The 17848-nt window shown below is 42.6% G+C and overlaps 1 protein-coding gene across 1 annotated transcript in view; it reads left to right on the top strand.

The window, feature by feature from the left end:
• Nucleotides 1–6237: 6237 nt before the first annotated feature.
• The window catches only part of FBN1 (fibrillin 1), a 255857-nt gene continuing 244246 nt past the window's right edge, over nucleotides 6238–17848 (top strand). The window contains exon 1 of the mRNA XM_056135363.1: nucleotides 6238–6468. Within this exon, the coding sequence (XP_055991338.1) occupies nucleotides 6305–6468 (164 nt within the window). The 5' untranslated portion in view covers nucleotides 6238–6304. The remainder of the gene's footprint in view (nucleotides 6469–17848) is intronic.

The following is a 17848-nucleotide window of genomic DNA, read 5'->3' as shown; positions in this document are numbered from 1 at the left end:
CTCAGTAACAAGTGTCACAATGAAGATGTTACTGGGTCCGCTGGAGCAATCAATGAACAACGGGAGGACAGTGACAGTGACAGTGAAACATAAGCATGATACTTTAGCACTCTAGCACTGCCCTTCTGTTGTTCATTGATTTGCTCGATTGGGCACTCGTGACATCTCCATTGTGAGACTTGTTACTGTTTTTGGCATCTCAAATACCTCACGGGTAGCTTGCCAGGCTTTGCCGTGTGGGCGGGATACTTTAGGTAGCTTATCAGGCTCTCCACGAGGGACGGAGGAATCGAAGCTGGATCGGCCGCATGCAAGGCAGACGTGCTACCCGCTGTGCTATCGCTCCAGCCCCATGATACTTTAAATCAATAAAAAAGATTTCCCCTAGTTTTATTATACTGTAAGATTTCATCTTCTTTTAGAGATATGTGTCTGTTGTATGTATGTATATGTGTGTATATGTATGTGTACATATGTGTTAGTTAATTTGTTTCTTAAAATCATGCTTTAGTTTGCAATTGAAGACCCAGTATCTGATTTTGAAGTATTTTTGTCTAAATTCATGGAAATGACTTATCTTGGTAATCTCTAAGCACCTTGAACATTCTTGAGCTTTTTCAGTGGACAGTTGATCATCTATAATCAAAAATACAGTTTTTGATATTAGCGATAATAGTCTCTGGTCGTCCTTTGTCGAGTGACCCTTTCACATAGTGTGCATGTTGTTTGTTTGTTTGTTTGTTCACACCTGGCAGTGGTTAGGGATCACTCCTTGCTCTGTGTTCAGGGACCACTCCTGTGGTGGTGTTTGGAGGGACCATATATGGTGCCAGGGTTCGAACAAGACAAGCACCAGATCTGTTATACTGTCTCTGACTCACTCCCCAGTGTACATTCTTCAAAAAAAATTAAATTGGGTTGACATTGGTTTACAGGAGTTTTTTTTAAAGCATGTTCTGTAGATAAAGTGTTACCAAACCATATCTACCACCAAGCATGCCAATATCCTTTCACCTTTGTTCATTGAACACTTTCATCCCATTTCTACCCTTTGTAATGTAAATACCATGTTTATGCTGGACATTGATACTTCCCTGGATGTTTTTCTGGTATAACAAAGTCAACCTACCCTTAAGGATCCATCATCCAGCTAAGTAAAATAAGTAAACTGACTCTAGGAAGGTATAGGTCACTATAACAATATAAAAATATCCCATTTTTCAGTGCCAAGAATAACACTTGGATAGAAGAGTCATACTATAGTTGTGCATTATAATGAGTACATTATTAAATATTTCTTTAATAATTTATTAACTAGATAATGACTTAATAAGTACAATAAATTTTTAACAAGAGAGATTCATCATATGCTGAGACTCAAAAGCAAAGAAATTTGAACAGATTCTCACAGAAGTGAGGACTTTTTTTGAAAAAATTTTTTTAAATAAAGAGGAAGAATGAGGGACACTAGGTAATTGGGCTTATTTTGCAAGTAGTATTACAGCTGTGATAAATTTAAAGAATGGTGATCTTCTAGTTGTGAAAATTTTATTACAAATACATGAATTTTCCTTTTCTAATTTTCTTTTTCTAAAAATATGCTAATATTTTATTAGCATACTGATTGTCTAGAGTATTTCTAATACTTTAAAAAATGCAGTTCTCCTTCAACAACCAGGGAGCTCCCCCTTCTACAGACATTCCACAATCATAGTTAAGTTTAAACATATTACCCAAACGAACAATGAAGTTTACGAGTGAGGGCTCCTGCAAACTGAAGCAGAAGGAGAAAATTTATCCCTTAGAGGAAGTTTCCAGAGGCAAAGAAGAGATAAGAGGATGAGGGCCAGAAATAAACCCTTAATCTAAATTGCTCCTTCAGAGCTAAACCCCAGAATGTAAATTAGGGCTGACTTAGAAGTCATAGAACTGTCCAGAAATGCTAAAAGGGGAAATTTAAGAGTATCTGGGCCCCAAACAGAGCCAATATCACCGGGAAGTGCCAGATGGGGTAGGGGCTGTCTCCCCGCCTTCTCCAGATGGAATCCCGGTGACCATGAGCTTCTACAAGCATGGCTCTGGCATGCGGGTACCATGGCAATTTTTCCAAACTGCAGTGGGACCACCCGGGCTCCCAGGCAACCTCTGATTCCAGAAGTCACACCCACAACTCCTAATATCCTCACGCCCACAACTCCTAATATTCCCACAACTCCTAACTCCTAGACATTTCCTAATGTGCAAAGTGATCAATGGAAAGTAAATCATCCAACATTTCTCCCTGAAAATCAGGCTTGAATGGTGGAGGGAAAATCTGAGCAAAAGATGATGCCCACCAAAAATACATCTGGACTGTGTGTTTAACTATGGTGCTATGCCGCTCTGGGAGGGGAAGAGTGTCTGTTCCTCCACCTGTCCCTCTCTGCGGGGCAACATGGTGGCCTGCACCTTTTAGAGCCTAATGAACAGCCAGGTATGTGACTGCATTGACGAGGCACGTGGGGCTTCATGGGATGGGGGGTGGAATCGTCCCTGCTCCTAGCCATGACAATGCTCCGGGTTGCCACCCTCAAATGCCTCTTCCGGCTTCTGACCGACCATGAACCCAGAGGCACACAAACCAATCTCGGAACCCAGGGGCTTCTGGCAGTAATCCCTCTAGGTTAATTACTAAAATATTAGAAATCCAAATTTGCATGGCTGCTATTGTGGCCACACAACGTCATATGCTCGTCATAATCAACATTAAAAAATAAATTTTCTAATGATGTTTTGTGGCAGGTCTGAATGTTGGGGAAAATTTCAAATAACAATGGTGGGTCTTTTGTCATAATATTGAATGTGATCAATGGAGAGAGAGAGAGAGAGAGAGAGAGAGAAAGTAAAGTGGAAATCTGCCACACAGGTTGGGGGTGGGTGGGAGGGAGGTATACTGGGGTTCTTGGTGGTGGAAAATGTGCACTGGTGAAGGAACAGGTGTTTGATCATTGTATGACTGACTGAGACTCGAACTGAAAGGCTTTGATACTGTTCTCACAGTGATTCAACAAATAAATAAAAAATATTAAAAAAAAGAGCATTTGGTTTTTTTTTTTTTTTTTTTTTGCTTCATGAGCAAGTCTAAGGAAGCCAGTTTGGTTGCTGCTGTCCAAGCTGTGACTGAATGGAAGAGTGAAGATACAGCGTTGCCCCTGCTGTCAGAATGCAGGGAAAGCAGGCCACATTTCTGTAGTTCCCAGAAACCGAGGACAGCCTCGAAAACAGGTGGGTAAGACAGGGTTTTTTGGATCTCCAAACTTCTGTTTCTCCTGAGCTCAGAATCTTTTCCTAGTTCAAACAACCTCCTCAGCCTTTCTATACCTGTACAGGTTTTCCAAAAGCCCATGCTCTGCTGGAGATTATTTAAATAGGAACCTCTGGGAATTGGATTCTGGGGCCAGATTAATATTTTAATTTTTTTCTAGTCTTCAATTAACTCAGCTTTGAGCTCACTAAGCAAAATTACTCACCTATTTTGAACTTAAGCATCACTTAGTTTCTCAGGGAATCTACAATAGCCTCAGTCTAGTTCAAGATCCCTTGTTATATATCCTCCAAGCCAGAACCCAGTGCTTCTTTCTTTTCACATACAACAATCCAATAACAATTTGTTTCAAGTCTGCCTTTCCCTAGAGTCTGTCAGCCCTGAGAGGTGAAGGACATTTCTGCTCTGCTCATCAATATGACACAACCATGCATTCACTGTACATAGTAGGTGCACAGTAAATGCGTCTTTGTTGGGAGGGAGTTAAGAGCTACACCTAGCAGTGCTCAGGGCCTAGTTCTGGTTCTATGTGTTTGGGGGACTTTACGCAGTCCTCGGGATGAAGTGGGGTTGGCCACATGTAGGACAAATACCTTAATCCTTGTACTGTCTCTCTAGGCCCAGATGCTGAAATGCATCTTAAACAGCTTCTCCTTTCCTCAACCAACAGTTTGTGTAATCTAGGCTTTATCTCACTCATCTGCAAAAGGAATTTTTGTAGTTAAGACCTTAAATTAGACCACATACTTTTAGGGACTATGATTATAAATCAGCTTGCACTTTTGTGGTGTGGAAATCGAACACAGGCCTTGTGCCCAAACCTTGGCCTTTACTGTTTAGATATGTCCCAGTCCCTATCAGGCTGGGTTTTTTTCACAAGTTTACTATTTACCTTTTCATAGTAGTTCAAGCAGGCTCTTCATCACCATTTTAACTTTGTGTGGTAAACATTATCATTCCCATCTTGCAACAGGGAAAGAAATGAAATAACTTGCTCTGATCCCTACACTCTAGCAAATCTGGGTACAAACAATTGATAGTAGAAAATCCCCATTCACCAGGATGCTCTGGTTTCCTTTACGTGCTGGAGTCTTATTTCTATCTAACAGTGGGTGTTACAGGGAATTTTTCTGGTGACCCCTTGTTCCTATCACCAGGGCCCAGGGGTTATTTCCAACTCTCCTATGCCTATAGGTTGCAGGCAACACAGGACCTTCCACATGCAAAGATGCCATAATTACCATGAGAATCAGTGTGTGTGTATGTGTGTTCATGATCTTAACTCCGCGTTAATGGTTCCAAGGAGCCATTCAGAACCCCAGCTTCCAGCCCGACCCAGACCATTGATGTCCCGGGGCAGGCCCAGTGACTTGAACCCTCCAACCGAGACGTGGACGCCCCAGCAGCAAAAGGCAGCTGCAGGGGTAGCTACAGCGCTCGTCCTCCGGCTTGCACTCCAGCCCCCGCCGCCGCCCCAGCCGGCTGCGCGCCCTGCCCCGGCCTCGGGGCCTTGCCCCCTCTCGGTGCCCCGCCGGAGCGGCGCGGGAAGGCGGCGCCGGGGAGGCGCGGGCCTTGGGGACCCGTCTCCTCCAGCTCTGGGGGCCTCCAAAGCCTCGGGGTCCGCGGTCTGCAGCGCGCGTTCCCGGTGCAGGTGGCACCGCGTTCCACGCCCGCCCAGAGTGCCAGATCCCTGGAGAAGCTGATCCCGGATCTAGACCTCCCAGCCGCCGGAGCGGGCGAAACCGCTACTCCAGGGCTCCCCACTCCCTCCACTTCTCACCCCCTGATGAGGGAAAAGAAATCTCAGGCCGGGCAGGACCCGGTCACCTCTGCCTCCTCCCGCTGCGCTAATCCTGCGAGCGAGGGAGGCCCCGCGCCGAGGCGGTGGCTGGCAAAGGGGAGTGGAAAGGGAGGATGGACGGGGCCGAGGGGTGGGGTGGTGATGAGGGGGATGTAGGAGGGGGTGTCATTTTCTTTTTCTTTCTTTTTTTAAAAAAGTATTTCTCTCGCGAGAAACCGCTGCGCAGACGATACTTGAAGAGGTGGGGAAAGGAGGGGGCAGCTGGAGCCGCGGCAGAGACTGTGGGTGCCACCGGCGGACGGGCGGCCACGGCTGGGACAGCTGCGCGCGGAGCGTGGCAGCGGCGGCCGCGGCCGGGACCGAGAGACAGACGCCACCTCCCGCAGAGCCCGAGCCGCCGCTTCTTCAGTAGGTGCAGCCGGGGGTCGGCGCAGGGGTCGGGCGGCCACCGGGGCTGCAGCTCCGGCCACCGAAAAGTCTTTGCCTGGCGCCGCGCGGAGGAGGTCAGGGACGGGGACTGGGGTGAGGGGCTGTCCAGGAACGGCCACTGCTTGGCGCGGGCCCACCCCTGCCTGACAGCTTCCTGGCCCGGGGCGCCCGGTGCCCGGCTCCGCGTCAGATGCTCGGGGGGCGGTGGCAGCGCCCGGAGCCGAGCCGGGACGGCGCGGCGGGCTCCAGCCCCGCGGCTGGCGGGAGAGGACCAGGTCGGGGAGAGCGGAGCGCGCCGCGCGCGCAATCGGTGCCATGAAACCACCATCCAGCCCCTCCGCCCGCGCGCTCGGGACCCGGCTCCTTCCCCGCGCACTCTCGAGGCGGCGCCCGGGAGGCCGAGGAGGGCTTGGCCCGGGCGAGCTTCTCGGTCCGCTGTGGACCCCGCGCGGGCTGCGCGGACCGGGGAAACTGCGCCCTTCGCCGGCGGAGCGCGGGCCGGGCCGGGCTGGGGATCTGGGGAGCGCCCGGGCGCAGCATCCCGATGCCCTGACCGTCTCCCGCTTCGCCGCGGCCGTTTGTCTCTTGCAGCTGGCGGGGCCGCCTGCAGCGGGAGCCGCGCTCGGAGAAGGCGGGAGGAGCCCGGCCCGGGGCACCCGCGGCGGGAGAGCGGCACCCCGGCGGCGCGGCGCGCTTAGGGCGCAGCGGCGGCTGCGCACCGAGCCCCGGGCGCGGCGAGAGGCGGCGGGAGGCGGCGGCCGCTCGGCATCATGCGACGACGCGGGCTGCTGGAGGTCGCCCTGGGATTTACCGTGCTCATAGCGTCCTACCGGAGCTTGGGCGCGGACGCCAGTTTGGAGCCTGGGAACGCGAAGGAAACCAGAGCCAGCCGGGCCAAGAGAAGAGGCGGTGGCGGACACGACGCGCTCAAAGGGTAACGAAACGGGGCCATCTCTTTGGGAAATGGGCTCCCCCCCTTCTTTACCCGGGAATGCAGATCCAGGGGATCTGACTATGGAAATGTCTTGGACGTCCCGTGGTACCTTAGCGGTGCGACTTCCAGCTCGCACTCCTACGCTCTTAAGAACTGTAGCCCGGGAGGAGAGGGCGCGGGGAGAGAGAATCTCCAGCCAAGTCGGGCAGATCTGGGGAGGCGAGAAGGGCTCTCGGAGGAAGAAGGGGAGGAGCTGAGCCCGAGAGAATAGGAGAAGCCAAATTTCTTCTCCTTCTTACCGACTCGGCTGTGTGGCGGGGAATCTGCTGTCCTTGTGGGCATCTTTGCAAGATGATCGCCTCGTGAGAGGGCGAAGAGGGTTTGGCTATGACATGCACCCCGGGAAGACGTGAGAGGAGTAGTTGGCCCTCTTCAAACTTAACGCTTGTTAAGCTCAGGGGTTGCGTTTTCAGGGTGATGCAGCCACAGCCTTTTCAGACGGTTGCCGGCTGGAGCAGTTTTGAAAGTGATTTTGAGAACCTGCTGTTGGGGCGTCAAGACCCCTGTATTTAAGTCAGGGGCAATGAACTAGACACAGAGGTCGACCTTAAGTAAGGGGTTTGAACCAGTTTTGTGTCTCATGTACATACCATTGGCCATTTCACCGATTTCCCGTGCTCGCACTGAAGAATGACTTTCAACAGGGAATATTTAAACCAGACAAGTTAACTATCAGAGCTGTCAGTTCCCTGAACTGGAGAAGGGTGGTAATAGACAATCCCATGACATTTTTGTTATTTCAAATCTAAAGAGAAATCTCTATGAGAGGGCCTGCGAGGAAGCCTGTCTCCTTGGAGAAACCTGCTAAATGAACCGAGATAGTAAATGCAGACATTTTGCACTAAGTTTGCATGCATCTCAGTGCAGGTCACTCTCCAGCGGTTCTGGGTTTTGGGGATTTTGGTTTGGTTTTGGGGGCACACCAGGCAATGCTCAGAGGTTACTCCTGGCTCTGTACTCAGGGATCACTTCTGGTGCTGCTTGGGGAACCAGATGGGATACCAGGGATTGAACTTGGGTTGGCAGCTTGCAAGGCAGCTTTCCAGTGGCCTTACCCACTGTCCTATCACTCCAGCCCTGCTTCCCGCGGTTCTGTAGCTTGATCATCTAGCCCCTAGTTATCAAGTGATGATGTCCACTTGGATAGAGAACCGAATATTCACAATTTTTTCATGGTAAATTATATGCATGTAGTTAGATGTGTGCCTTAGAAAGCCCAGGCATGGGGAGGAAAAGTGCTGCAAATCGAACCAGCATTTTTTGAACAGAGTGAGATATATAATGAGCCAAGAGGCAAGCATTAGGCTGTATTTCAATATGCATGATTTTCTGACCCCAGGACATAGTTATGATTAATGTACTTTCATTGGCCTCTGTGGACAATGAATTGAGGATACAAGCAGTGTTGAAAAGGAAATTTATTTACCCTGGTAAGCCTGATCCTGGTCAGGCAAGGGGCATTTAATGGCCCTGGGTGTCAGACACAAAGAAATGAATAGCCTGAAAATGATTATCATAGGTTCTTGTTTTTTTTTTGGGGGGTGGGGGGGTCACACCCAGGCATGCTCAGAGCTTATTCCTGTACAAGGCAAATGAATCCCTGTTCTATCTTTCTGGCCTCTATCAGAGGTTCTTAAAAGGACCTGAGTTCATATTTTCATTAAGACATTTCTGCCATGTACTGTTATCTCACCATCCAAACTGATAGCATTGCTGCTATGGAGAAAAGGCAGGTAGAGGCTTAATTCTGTGGATAGAAGTCTGCAGGGGGACATTAAGCCTGGCCAGAAATTTGTCTCATCTCTATGTGATATCACCAACCAGAGTATTTCCTTGGGACTTACAGACTCTGGGAAAAGAAACAAAGGTTCACTTTTGTGTTTAACAGAATGCTCACACTTTTTATTCACCAACATTTGTTTCTGTTGGATTTTACAGTTTAAAAACTTTATTTTCAGTAATTACAGAAAGAAACCTCTTTATGTTCCTAATAGTATTTTGTTCGCCATCATAAATGGAACTATACTGAAAACTATTTGTAAAGCCTTTCTAAAAATAAGGAGTAATTCTCATGTTACCTATAAGATTATATGTACAATTAAAAAGTAATTATAATCAACAAGTATAGTATAATCCATGATTATGAGTATTATTCTCATGTTTCCTGTAAGATTACATGTACATTTAAAAAAGTAATTATAGTTAACTATTATAATATATGATATAGGTTAATATATTTGATAAAGTGAAACATGATTTTTTAAAATGCACATTTAAAAGTATTTTCTGCATTTTCTTAAACTTTTTTCTAGAAATTAAATATATATAACACATAAGTATTAATGAAATATATAATACATTTACATGTATGGATATACAAAAATATCATACATGAAAAAGGTTATATCCATCTAAGTGTGTATGTCCCACATGTGTAACACATATGCAAATAACCTCTTTTATACATGACATCTTATTCTTAGCCCTTGGTTTATATATCTCTACTGCATATTAATTCATATGCACCCACATCATTATTTTGACATATAAAATATCATAATATGTCTGGGATAATTCTGTAATGAGAGTTTCTTAGATTATGTTGATATTTTTTTACTATTTCCAACATTTTTCTAAATGCCTGGGTCTATATGCTAATTTATATGTGATATAAATTAATAAAAGCATAATTACTGGATCAAAGATCTTTCTTATTGGTGTTAGATACAAGTTGTCTGATGTTAATTTGAAATAACATTTAAAATTATTCTCTCTTTTTATTGCTATTACAGTCTCACATGAATTAGTCATTTGACTGTGCCCTGTTGTATCAATTGCCAGGAAAAGTGGCTGTGTGTTACATTTTTCCAGTTATTGCTTAAATTTTCTGTTTTTGCTCGTTAAAATATTACCAGCTTCAAAACCAACCTCTTTGACTACTGTAAAACTTGTTTGCCATTTTGATGGAAATGCAGTTTTCTGAAGTGAAAGTGATTTGTAGCTCTTGAGTCTGCCTGATGCCCAGTTGGTGGCAGCAACTTTCAACACCTCACTAGTATTTCCTCTAGTTAAATGTGCTTTAAACGCACCAATGTCTGTATGTCTGTAGAAAATGGGTCTTGCCTCTCACACAAATATAGGTGTCTTCTGGCCTTTCTTTGATGCGACAGGTACTAGAGAACTTGCCTTGATAGTTCCTGAAATTTCTACCCCTCCTTTCACTGCCTGATTTTCCCTTCTCTGGGTGTATAGTCCCAACTGTCTTCTCCTATTCTGTTGCAGGTGTGGTGTGGTGTAGTGGTGGTGGTGCTGGTGTGTGTGTGTGTGTGTGTGTGTGTGTGTGTGTGTGTGTGTGTTTTCCTTCCTACTGGGCAGCAGAAGTTGCTCCACAGTGGAAATTTAAGCATCCTCAAGTTTCTTCCCAGCTTTCGCTATGTTTTCTTAGAGCTGATCGCCAATTTTTGTTATAACAGGAAATCCCTTCTTTTCTGGAATGAGTGTGGTCCCCATTCACTCTGTAAAAATGGTATTTTTCACTTCTTTGAAATGAAAAATTTGCCAGTTTAAAAAATGTTTTCAAATAATAAATTTATGGTAGTTTTCTTTCGCTTGGGCACTGCTTAACACATGTTAAAGGACTTTTTGAGAAATAATGACATTCTAGCTTTATTGTTTGATTTCAGTTAGTCAAAATTTCCCTCAGGTAAATCTTTATTTTTTGTCATTAGGCAAAAGGTGTGGGAGGTGATGTAATTGAAAAAAGCACAACTCTATTTAAAAGTATTAGTTTAGCCCTATTTTAAAAAAAGATTGATTACTTATTGCTTTAGTTCCCAAATAAGGAAGTACTACAGTTTCCTGGGAAAGGGAAACATTCTTTAGTTTAAAGTTCCCTTTTTCCAAATCTCTAATAAAATGTTCGAAAACTTTTATCCTTATTACCTTATTTACTTATGAATCTGGTCATATTTCACTATTTCTTCCCTGGGGTGTGATTCCTTTTGGTCTTTGTTTATTTTATTTTTTCTCCCCAGCATTCTAGTTACTAGAAAGATATGAGTGGAACAATTCATACACAGAATAGATCATGTTACTCTAAATACTGAGGAATTAATTACACAGAAGGCTGTTACTAATATAAAGAATTTTAACAAGGAGCATAGAGAAAGTTCTGTAAACTTTATAAGCTTATTTTACTTTACAAAGATTACTTTGGACTTCATTTGAAGACAGAGAGGCTAATAATTGATTGAATAATAATTATTCTTGTGATAAGCTAACACACTGAAATATAGTCAAAAAAAGAATATTTTAGAAGATTTAGAAGTCTCATACATAGAAGATGAAGACATTTATTAATGTGATTCATTTTTTAACTTTAAAATAAAAATGGCTTAAAAAATGTGTACATTGCTAGAGAGATATAGTGAGTGGAGCTTGCCTCGCATGTGACCCTACTTGGGTTCCATCCCCAGCACCATTGGTTCCATTTTGTCACCCTGGCACTTCTGAGCACTGCCAGAAGTGGTCCCTTAGTGCAGAACCAAACCAGGAGTAACCCCTAAGTAGAAATAATTGTGGCCCAAAAAATACATAAATAAAAATGTGTACATTGTTGGCGTTATGAATGAATTAAAACATAAATTAATTACGCGATGAGACCTGATGGAAATAGACGTAGAGATATTCCTCCAAGCTAATTTAAAATTATTTAAATTTTTTATTCTTTGTTTGTACAATAGGTATTTTAAAAGATGGTAGTATTATGCGAATAACTCTAATTAAGCAAAATACTGAAGAAATTATTTGGACATTCATGCATTAGTTTGCTTGCTTTATCCTAAAATAAGCCGAATGAATAGGCTACCAATTTGCGAATTTTAGCCTTGGTTTACAATGTTGAAAGCAGATTCTGAAGACATTTAATTGTATTCATTAGTTTTATTTTTTAGTTTTTGGGCAATACCAAGTGGTGATTAGGGGATGATATGGTGCAAGAAATTGAACTAGAGCCAGCTGAAAACAAGGCAAGTGCCTAAAACTCTGCATAGTCTTTCTCAACCCGCAATGTATAATAAAAATTTTAAATATATTTCTTGAAATGGAGTAAGGTATGTTGACAATTCTTTTTGTTACTAGAAACTTACTCAATAATTATGTTTATTAAAGCAATCTCAACTATTGCAATCTCAATTATTGGCTTGCTTTTTCATGAGTTTTTTTTATGAGATTACAATATTACTATAATCAGTAATGTTGATTGAATTTAGCTTTGTGGAATGCCAGAGACATTTCTGAAATGCGCATAGCCTAAAGGGGCTTGTAATATCTGGTAGGAGAATTGGAAGCTTTACAGGAACAAAAAGTCAACAGAAAGGTAGCCAAGGGCATGGTGTAAATTAAGAATTAAGTAAAAACAAATACTAGTACCAATTTAAGCAGTGGTAGGTGACATTTAGGTGACATTCATGTACCACACACAGCTCTCAGTGTTTTACACATGAAAACTCATTTGATGCTCGTGACATCTCTGAAGCGTGTCCTTTAACCAGCTTCCTATTACAGCTGTGAGAAGTGAGGCATGTAGAGGTTAGGTTTTAAGGGCAAAATCTTAATATTAAATTTTATTTTTCCATTCATTTTAGTTATTGGTTTTTTTTTATTCCAGTAGGCAAAAAGACAGGGTCATGATATTAATAAAATTTTACTTAAAGTTCTCAATGTTCCATCACACTAGTTTACAAATCCCAGCTTCATTAGTAACATGGTTATTTTTTAAAAGTTTTTTTTTTGCCACACCCAACAATGCTCAGAGGTTACTTCTGGCTCTGCACTTAGGGATCATTCCTGGCGTGCTTGGGAGACTATATGGGATGTCAGGGATTGAACCCTGGTGGGCCATGTGCAGGGCAGGCGCCCTATCTGCTGTACTGTCTCTTCAGCTCCAATAACATAGTTATATTTAGTCCAATAAAATTTCCTTAATATTTATGCAAAGACACTAGTAACATACAGGAAGAATGTCAGTGGGTCTTTGGATTATGCGTAAATTACATGCTAGTGTACTATCATGAACTTTCATTGAGGGCAGTAGGAAGAAGCGTAGGGACTTTCCTCCTGCACTATTGAACTGCTGATGTTGCTCATTACGTCACTCAGAATCTCTTGCACTCACATTCCATATGAGACATTTCTCAGAAGACACTTGCAAGACATAAGTCCTATCCAAGGCAATCTGGTGCATGTGTTCTGTTTTAACCAGAACAAGCTGTTGAATTCTTTCAGTTGCAGTTTTTCCCCCGAGTAGAATGAAAAATCTTGGTTGCCTATACGTTTAGTCTTCCGATAATGTAATTTATTTATACACTTAATTACGTTGCAGCAGTAATAGTAAAGAATAGCAAATAGATTACTCATGTTTGCAACTTATGTACATTAATTTCACTTAACACATAACTCCTTGATGAGGGAGATAATGTTCATTTAGCACATAAAAAACCCAAAGATAGAGAGTTTCAGTAATGGTCCTGGGGTATAAACCAGAAAAGGGAGATGGAGTAGGGGAATCTGGCCTCCCCATCAGTGTTCTTTAGCTAATATTTCTTAGTGCTTATTAATGAAAATAAACCTGTGCCTAGTAAGCTCATTTCTTTTTTCCATACTCTTGATAACCTTTGTTTTCCCAGAATCTCCCCCTACCATTGTTATGGGGAAAGAGTCAGCATTTGCTCAAGGCAGGCAGATAAAGTCACATGACAGGGACACATCACTGTGGTAAGTGGATTAATGAGAAACACTTCACAGTGACAGTCTGTCAGGGCTTGATCAAGCTGTCTGTTTTTAAGGTTCATTTTTTCCTTTTATACAAAGTCATGCCCTCTTGCTTACATATGATCTATATCTGCTTTCATGATGACTGCAGAGTAGAGTAGTTAGGAATAGGGTAGCATGGCCCTACAATACCAGCTATTTGCTATTTGGCTCTATAAAAAAATGTTTGCTAGGGACTGGAACAATAGTAGTGCATTTGCCTTGCATGCGGCTAATCCAGTTTCAATTCCCAGCATCCCACATGGTCCTCAAGCATCTCCAGGAGTAATTCCTGAGTGCAAAACCAGTACTAACCCCTGTGCATCGCGGGGTATGACCCAAAAAAGCAAAAAAGAAAAAAAATGTTTGCTGAATTTTGCTATATGTGACCAATAAATGACTATTAAGACTGAAAATTTCTCCAAGACAGAATTTCTTTTTTCAGTTTATCTCAAGGGGCACCTGGGAGCTGGGCACATGGTAGGTGTTCAGTAGACACTATCTGAAGGTTTACCTGATTTAGATAGACTTGCTAAGGTGAACTATATAAATTAGAAGTTGGAGAAAGGAAAGTAAAGAAATACAGGAGCAATTTGAGTGAAAATGGTATGACATGTGAAAAGAATGAAAAATAAATAAATGAAGGGGAAAGGATATGGAGTGTTTGAGATTAAGGGAATGTTGAATACTACTGGGAAGGTTTTGCATTGCCTGACTCCAGGGGTCACCCATCACAGGAGCCTATAATAGTTGCAATCCCTACAGGTGTGGAGCGTGAGCCTATTGTGCCTGTATGTAGATGGTGACATTGCCAGGGATGGGAGAGGCACTAAAGAAACACATAACATGACTATCTGATGCTTGTTAAAGGTGGGATACTAAAGGCTCCAAGATTCGAACCTGAATAGATTTTTGCCACTTTGGTGGAAGAGTGAAAGTTGTATGGTGTAGAGAGAAAGATTGGAAAAGAGACTGGAAGGTTTGGGACGCTAAAATAGCAGGCAGAACGAGAGAAAACGATGATGTGAGGAGTGGCAGTGAGTTGGTGATAGTTTACCATCTTTCTTAGAAGAGGCTCAGGTGATATTTCAGAAATAACATGGACAGGGGCTGGAGAGATAGTGAGATAGAGGTTAGGTACTTACCTTCCATATGGCTGTAGATGCCCTGATCCTCTTTTGAATTCTTGGCATCACAGATGATCCTCTGATCTAGGAATAGCCCCTGAACATTAATTGTGTGACCTAGCCTCCCCTCACTTGCTGAAGAAAGAAGAAAGAAGGGAAAGAAAGGAAGGAAAGAGAAGAAAGAGAATGAAAGAGAAAGAGAAAGAAAGTAAAAAAAGAAAGAGAAAGAGAGAAAGGAAATAGAGAAAGAAGGAAAAAGAGAGAAGGAAAGAGATAAGGAAAAAAATTGGCAAGACTTGGTTGGGAGTGATAAAGAAAAGAAAATATTTTTAATGCTCCCACCTCCATATACATTAAAAATCACACATAAAATGTTTATGGCTCTGTTAGCAAGGAACTAAAGTGAAGCAAAATCTTTCCTCATCCCTCCAGTAGAAATAAACTATTTCATGTGTTTTGATTTTCTTATTGCTATGTAACAAATTATCCCAAACTTAGTGGCTTAAGACAACAGTGTTATTATTTCTTATGATTCTGCAGGCCAGGAATTTGGACAGGGCACTGCAGGGGATCTTGTCTCTGCTCCCTACAATATCTATTGTCCTGGAACGAGCAACAAGATTTCTTCATGGGTGATTCTGATTCTGTGAACATACTGGTGCCTGCAGTTCTGTTTTCTTTGGTGTGGTTTATCTAAATGGACAGACTGAGTGGACTAAAGATCATACAGGATCCACTGTCTGACTCTGTAGGTTTTATTTTTGTTTATTTTTGCTTTGTTTTCAGTCTTCATTGCGGCATTGTGACTTATGGTACTGTTAATGAGGATTTCATGCATACAATGCCCAAGCACTACACCCTCCTCTAGAGTATCATCCACCACCAATGTCCCAGGGACCCTTCCCTCCCCTCCACCACAACCCCTTTGTAAACTGAGTTCTGTGGGTCCACACTTAGGTTCTACTGCCACTGAACATTTGTTACAACCTTACTATGCTTTTAAATTTCCCATATATGAAAAAAAACTATTCTGTATTTATTCTTCTCTTCCTGACTGACTTTACACAATATTAAGCCTTCAAGTTCCACCCATGTAGTGGTGAATTGTAGGATTTTCTCTTTTTTGCATTGCTGAGTAGTATTCCATGGTGTCTAGATACTACAACTCATCTGTTCTTGGGTACTTGGGTTGTTTCCAGATTGTGGCTATTATGATTGCTACTACAATGAAATTAGAGATGCAAATAACTTTTCTAGGCTCTTGGGGTAGATGCCAAGAAGTAGAATTACTGGATTATATGAAAGCTCAGTTATTGATTTTTTTGGTGGGGGGCATATTTGGCAATGCTCAGGTTTTACTACTGGCTCTGTACTTAGGGATCACTCCTGGCGGGGCTTGGGGGGTTATATGTGGTGCCATGGATTGAACCCAGGTCACCCATGTGCAAGGCAAGCATCTTACCTGCTGTACTGTATTTCCAATCCATCAATTATTGATTTTTTAGACGTCTTCGTACTGTTTACATAAAGATTGAACCAGTCGACATTCCCATATCTCCACCACCACCAATGAAAAGTTTCCACTTTTTTTGATATGTGCCAATCTTACTGGTGTGAGAAATCTTTCTCTCTCTCTCTCTCTTTTTTTACATTTCCCTTATGATATGTGATGATGATCACATTTTTATATGCTTATTGTATCTGTTCAGCTTGTATCCCCATTTTTTGTGGGATTATTTGTTTTTTTTTGTTGTTGTTAAGTCTTGTAAGTAATTTATATATTTGAGATATTAACCCTTTGTCAAATAAATGGTGGGCAAATAGTTTCTCCCACTCTTTGGGTATCTTTATTCTTTATTTTGCAGTGAAAAAGCTTCTTAATTTGATGTAGACCAATTGATATGGTGTATTATATTGATTTGCATACATTAAATCATTCTTCACTCTCATTAAACCTCTCCCTCCTCAACTCTGTCACACTCTCCCTCTCCCTCACCAGGATAAATCCTACTTTTTCATGATGTATAATCCTTTTAATATATTGTTGGATTCAGTTTGCTAATATTTTGCTGAGGACCTTTGCATCTATGTTTATTGGGATTTTTGATCTATTATTTTTTAAATTGATGTCTATGTCTGCCTTTGTATCAGGTTAATATTTGTTTCATAGAAACTGGAAATATTACTATTTCCTAACTTTCTGTAAGAGCTGAGGATCAGAAGTAGGTCTTCTTCAAAGGTTTGGAAGAAATCACTACAAAACTCATCAGGGCTTGGGCTTTTGTTTGGGGGGAGACTTCTGATTAGCATTTCAGTTCCCTTGCTAATAATTGGCATGTTCAGGTGTTCATTTTGTCTTGATTTAGCCATGGGAGACTATAGGAGACCAAACATTGCTTTGCATTTCAAAGTTCTCTTCTATATGGCCTTCCTGGTCCTGCTCCTGAGGCTGGAGTCACAGGGCATCATTTTCACATGAGGAATCTGAGCCCCAGGTGCAGCTTCCAGGTCTTGCTGTTGATGAGCTTGATCTCTGTGAGCTCTGGTCACAGGCTTCCACCCATATGTTGATCTTCCAGCTGACCTAAATGTGTGAGGGCTGGTCTAAATGGTTTGAATGAATTTGTACTATCAGTGCTGGCCGCGTTCCTCAGTTTTACTCCCCTACAGGTTGTCTCCCTCTCCATGTGGACTTTCTTCATAGATGTTCCTGCAGTTTAGCCAAACGTTTTCACAGAAGCTCAGGGTTAAATGAGAAAAAAGTGAAACCATTAGACTTTCTTCAAACTTCATATGGAATCGCACGACCTGGAATTCCATGCAAGTTCCAGGCCTCACCTAGAGTCAGTGGAATGAACTTAAATCTTACCTCTTGATGTGCCTATAGGGAGGGGGAAAATTTGTAGGAATCATTTTTGGAGACTGGCTACCACAGTGAGGTAATAGGTTTTTGAGTAGGAAAATCAGATGTTTGATGTCTTTATTTCAATTTGATAGAGTGATTAAATTAGTTCCCCATTGAAGATGCTTCATTGTATTTGGTTACTGGGATATCAGAACGAAAAAGGCTTTGTGAAGAATGTGTCTGTCTCCATGTTCTGTTGGATTAGAGTAAAGGGCATTTTCCTTAGTTTGGCCACAGTTCTATGCTGGATGTATTCTCAAATCTTAGCCAATTAGTAGTAAAAAAGGGCCAGCAGCAACACAGTGAAAGAACTGATGCATGAAACTTAGTTTGTGGGGGATCAGCTGGCTGAAAGGGAGAGGCATTGGGGATCTTGAGGGTGGGAAGTGGGTAAACTGTTGATGAGTGTGGCACTGAAATTATGTACTTGGGAAATCATCATTAACAGTATTGTAATCAGAGTACCTCAATCAATAAA

This window comes from Sorex fumeus, unplaced genomic scaffold (genome assembly GCF_029834395.1).
Source record: "Sorex fumeus unplaced genomic scaffold, SorFum_2.1 ptg000111l, whole genome shotgun sequence".
NCBI lineage: Eukaryota > Metazoa > Chordata > Mammalia > Eulipotyphla > Soricidae > Sorex > Sorex fumeus.
Note: the sequence above shows the minus strand (reverse complement) of the source record. Positions and strands in the feature narration are given on the sequence as shown.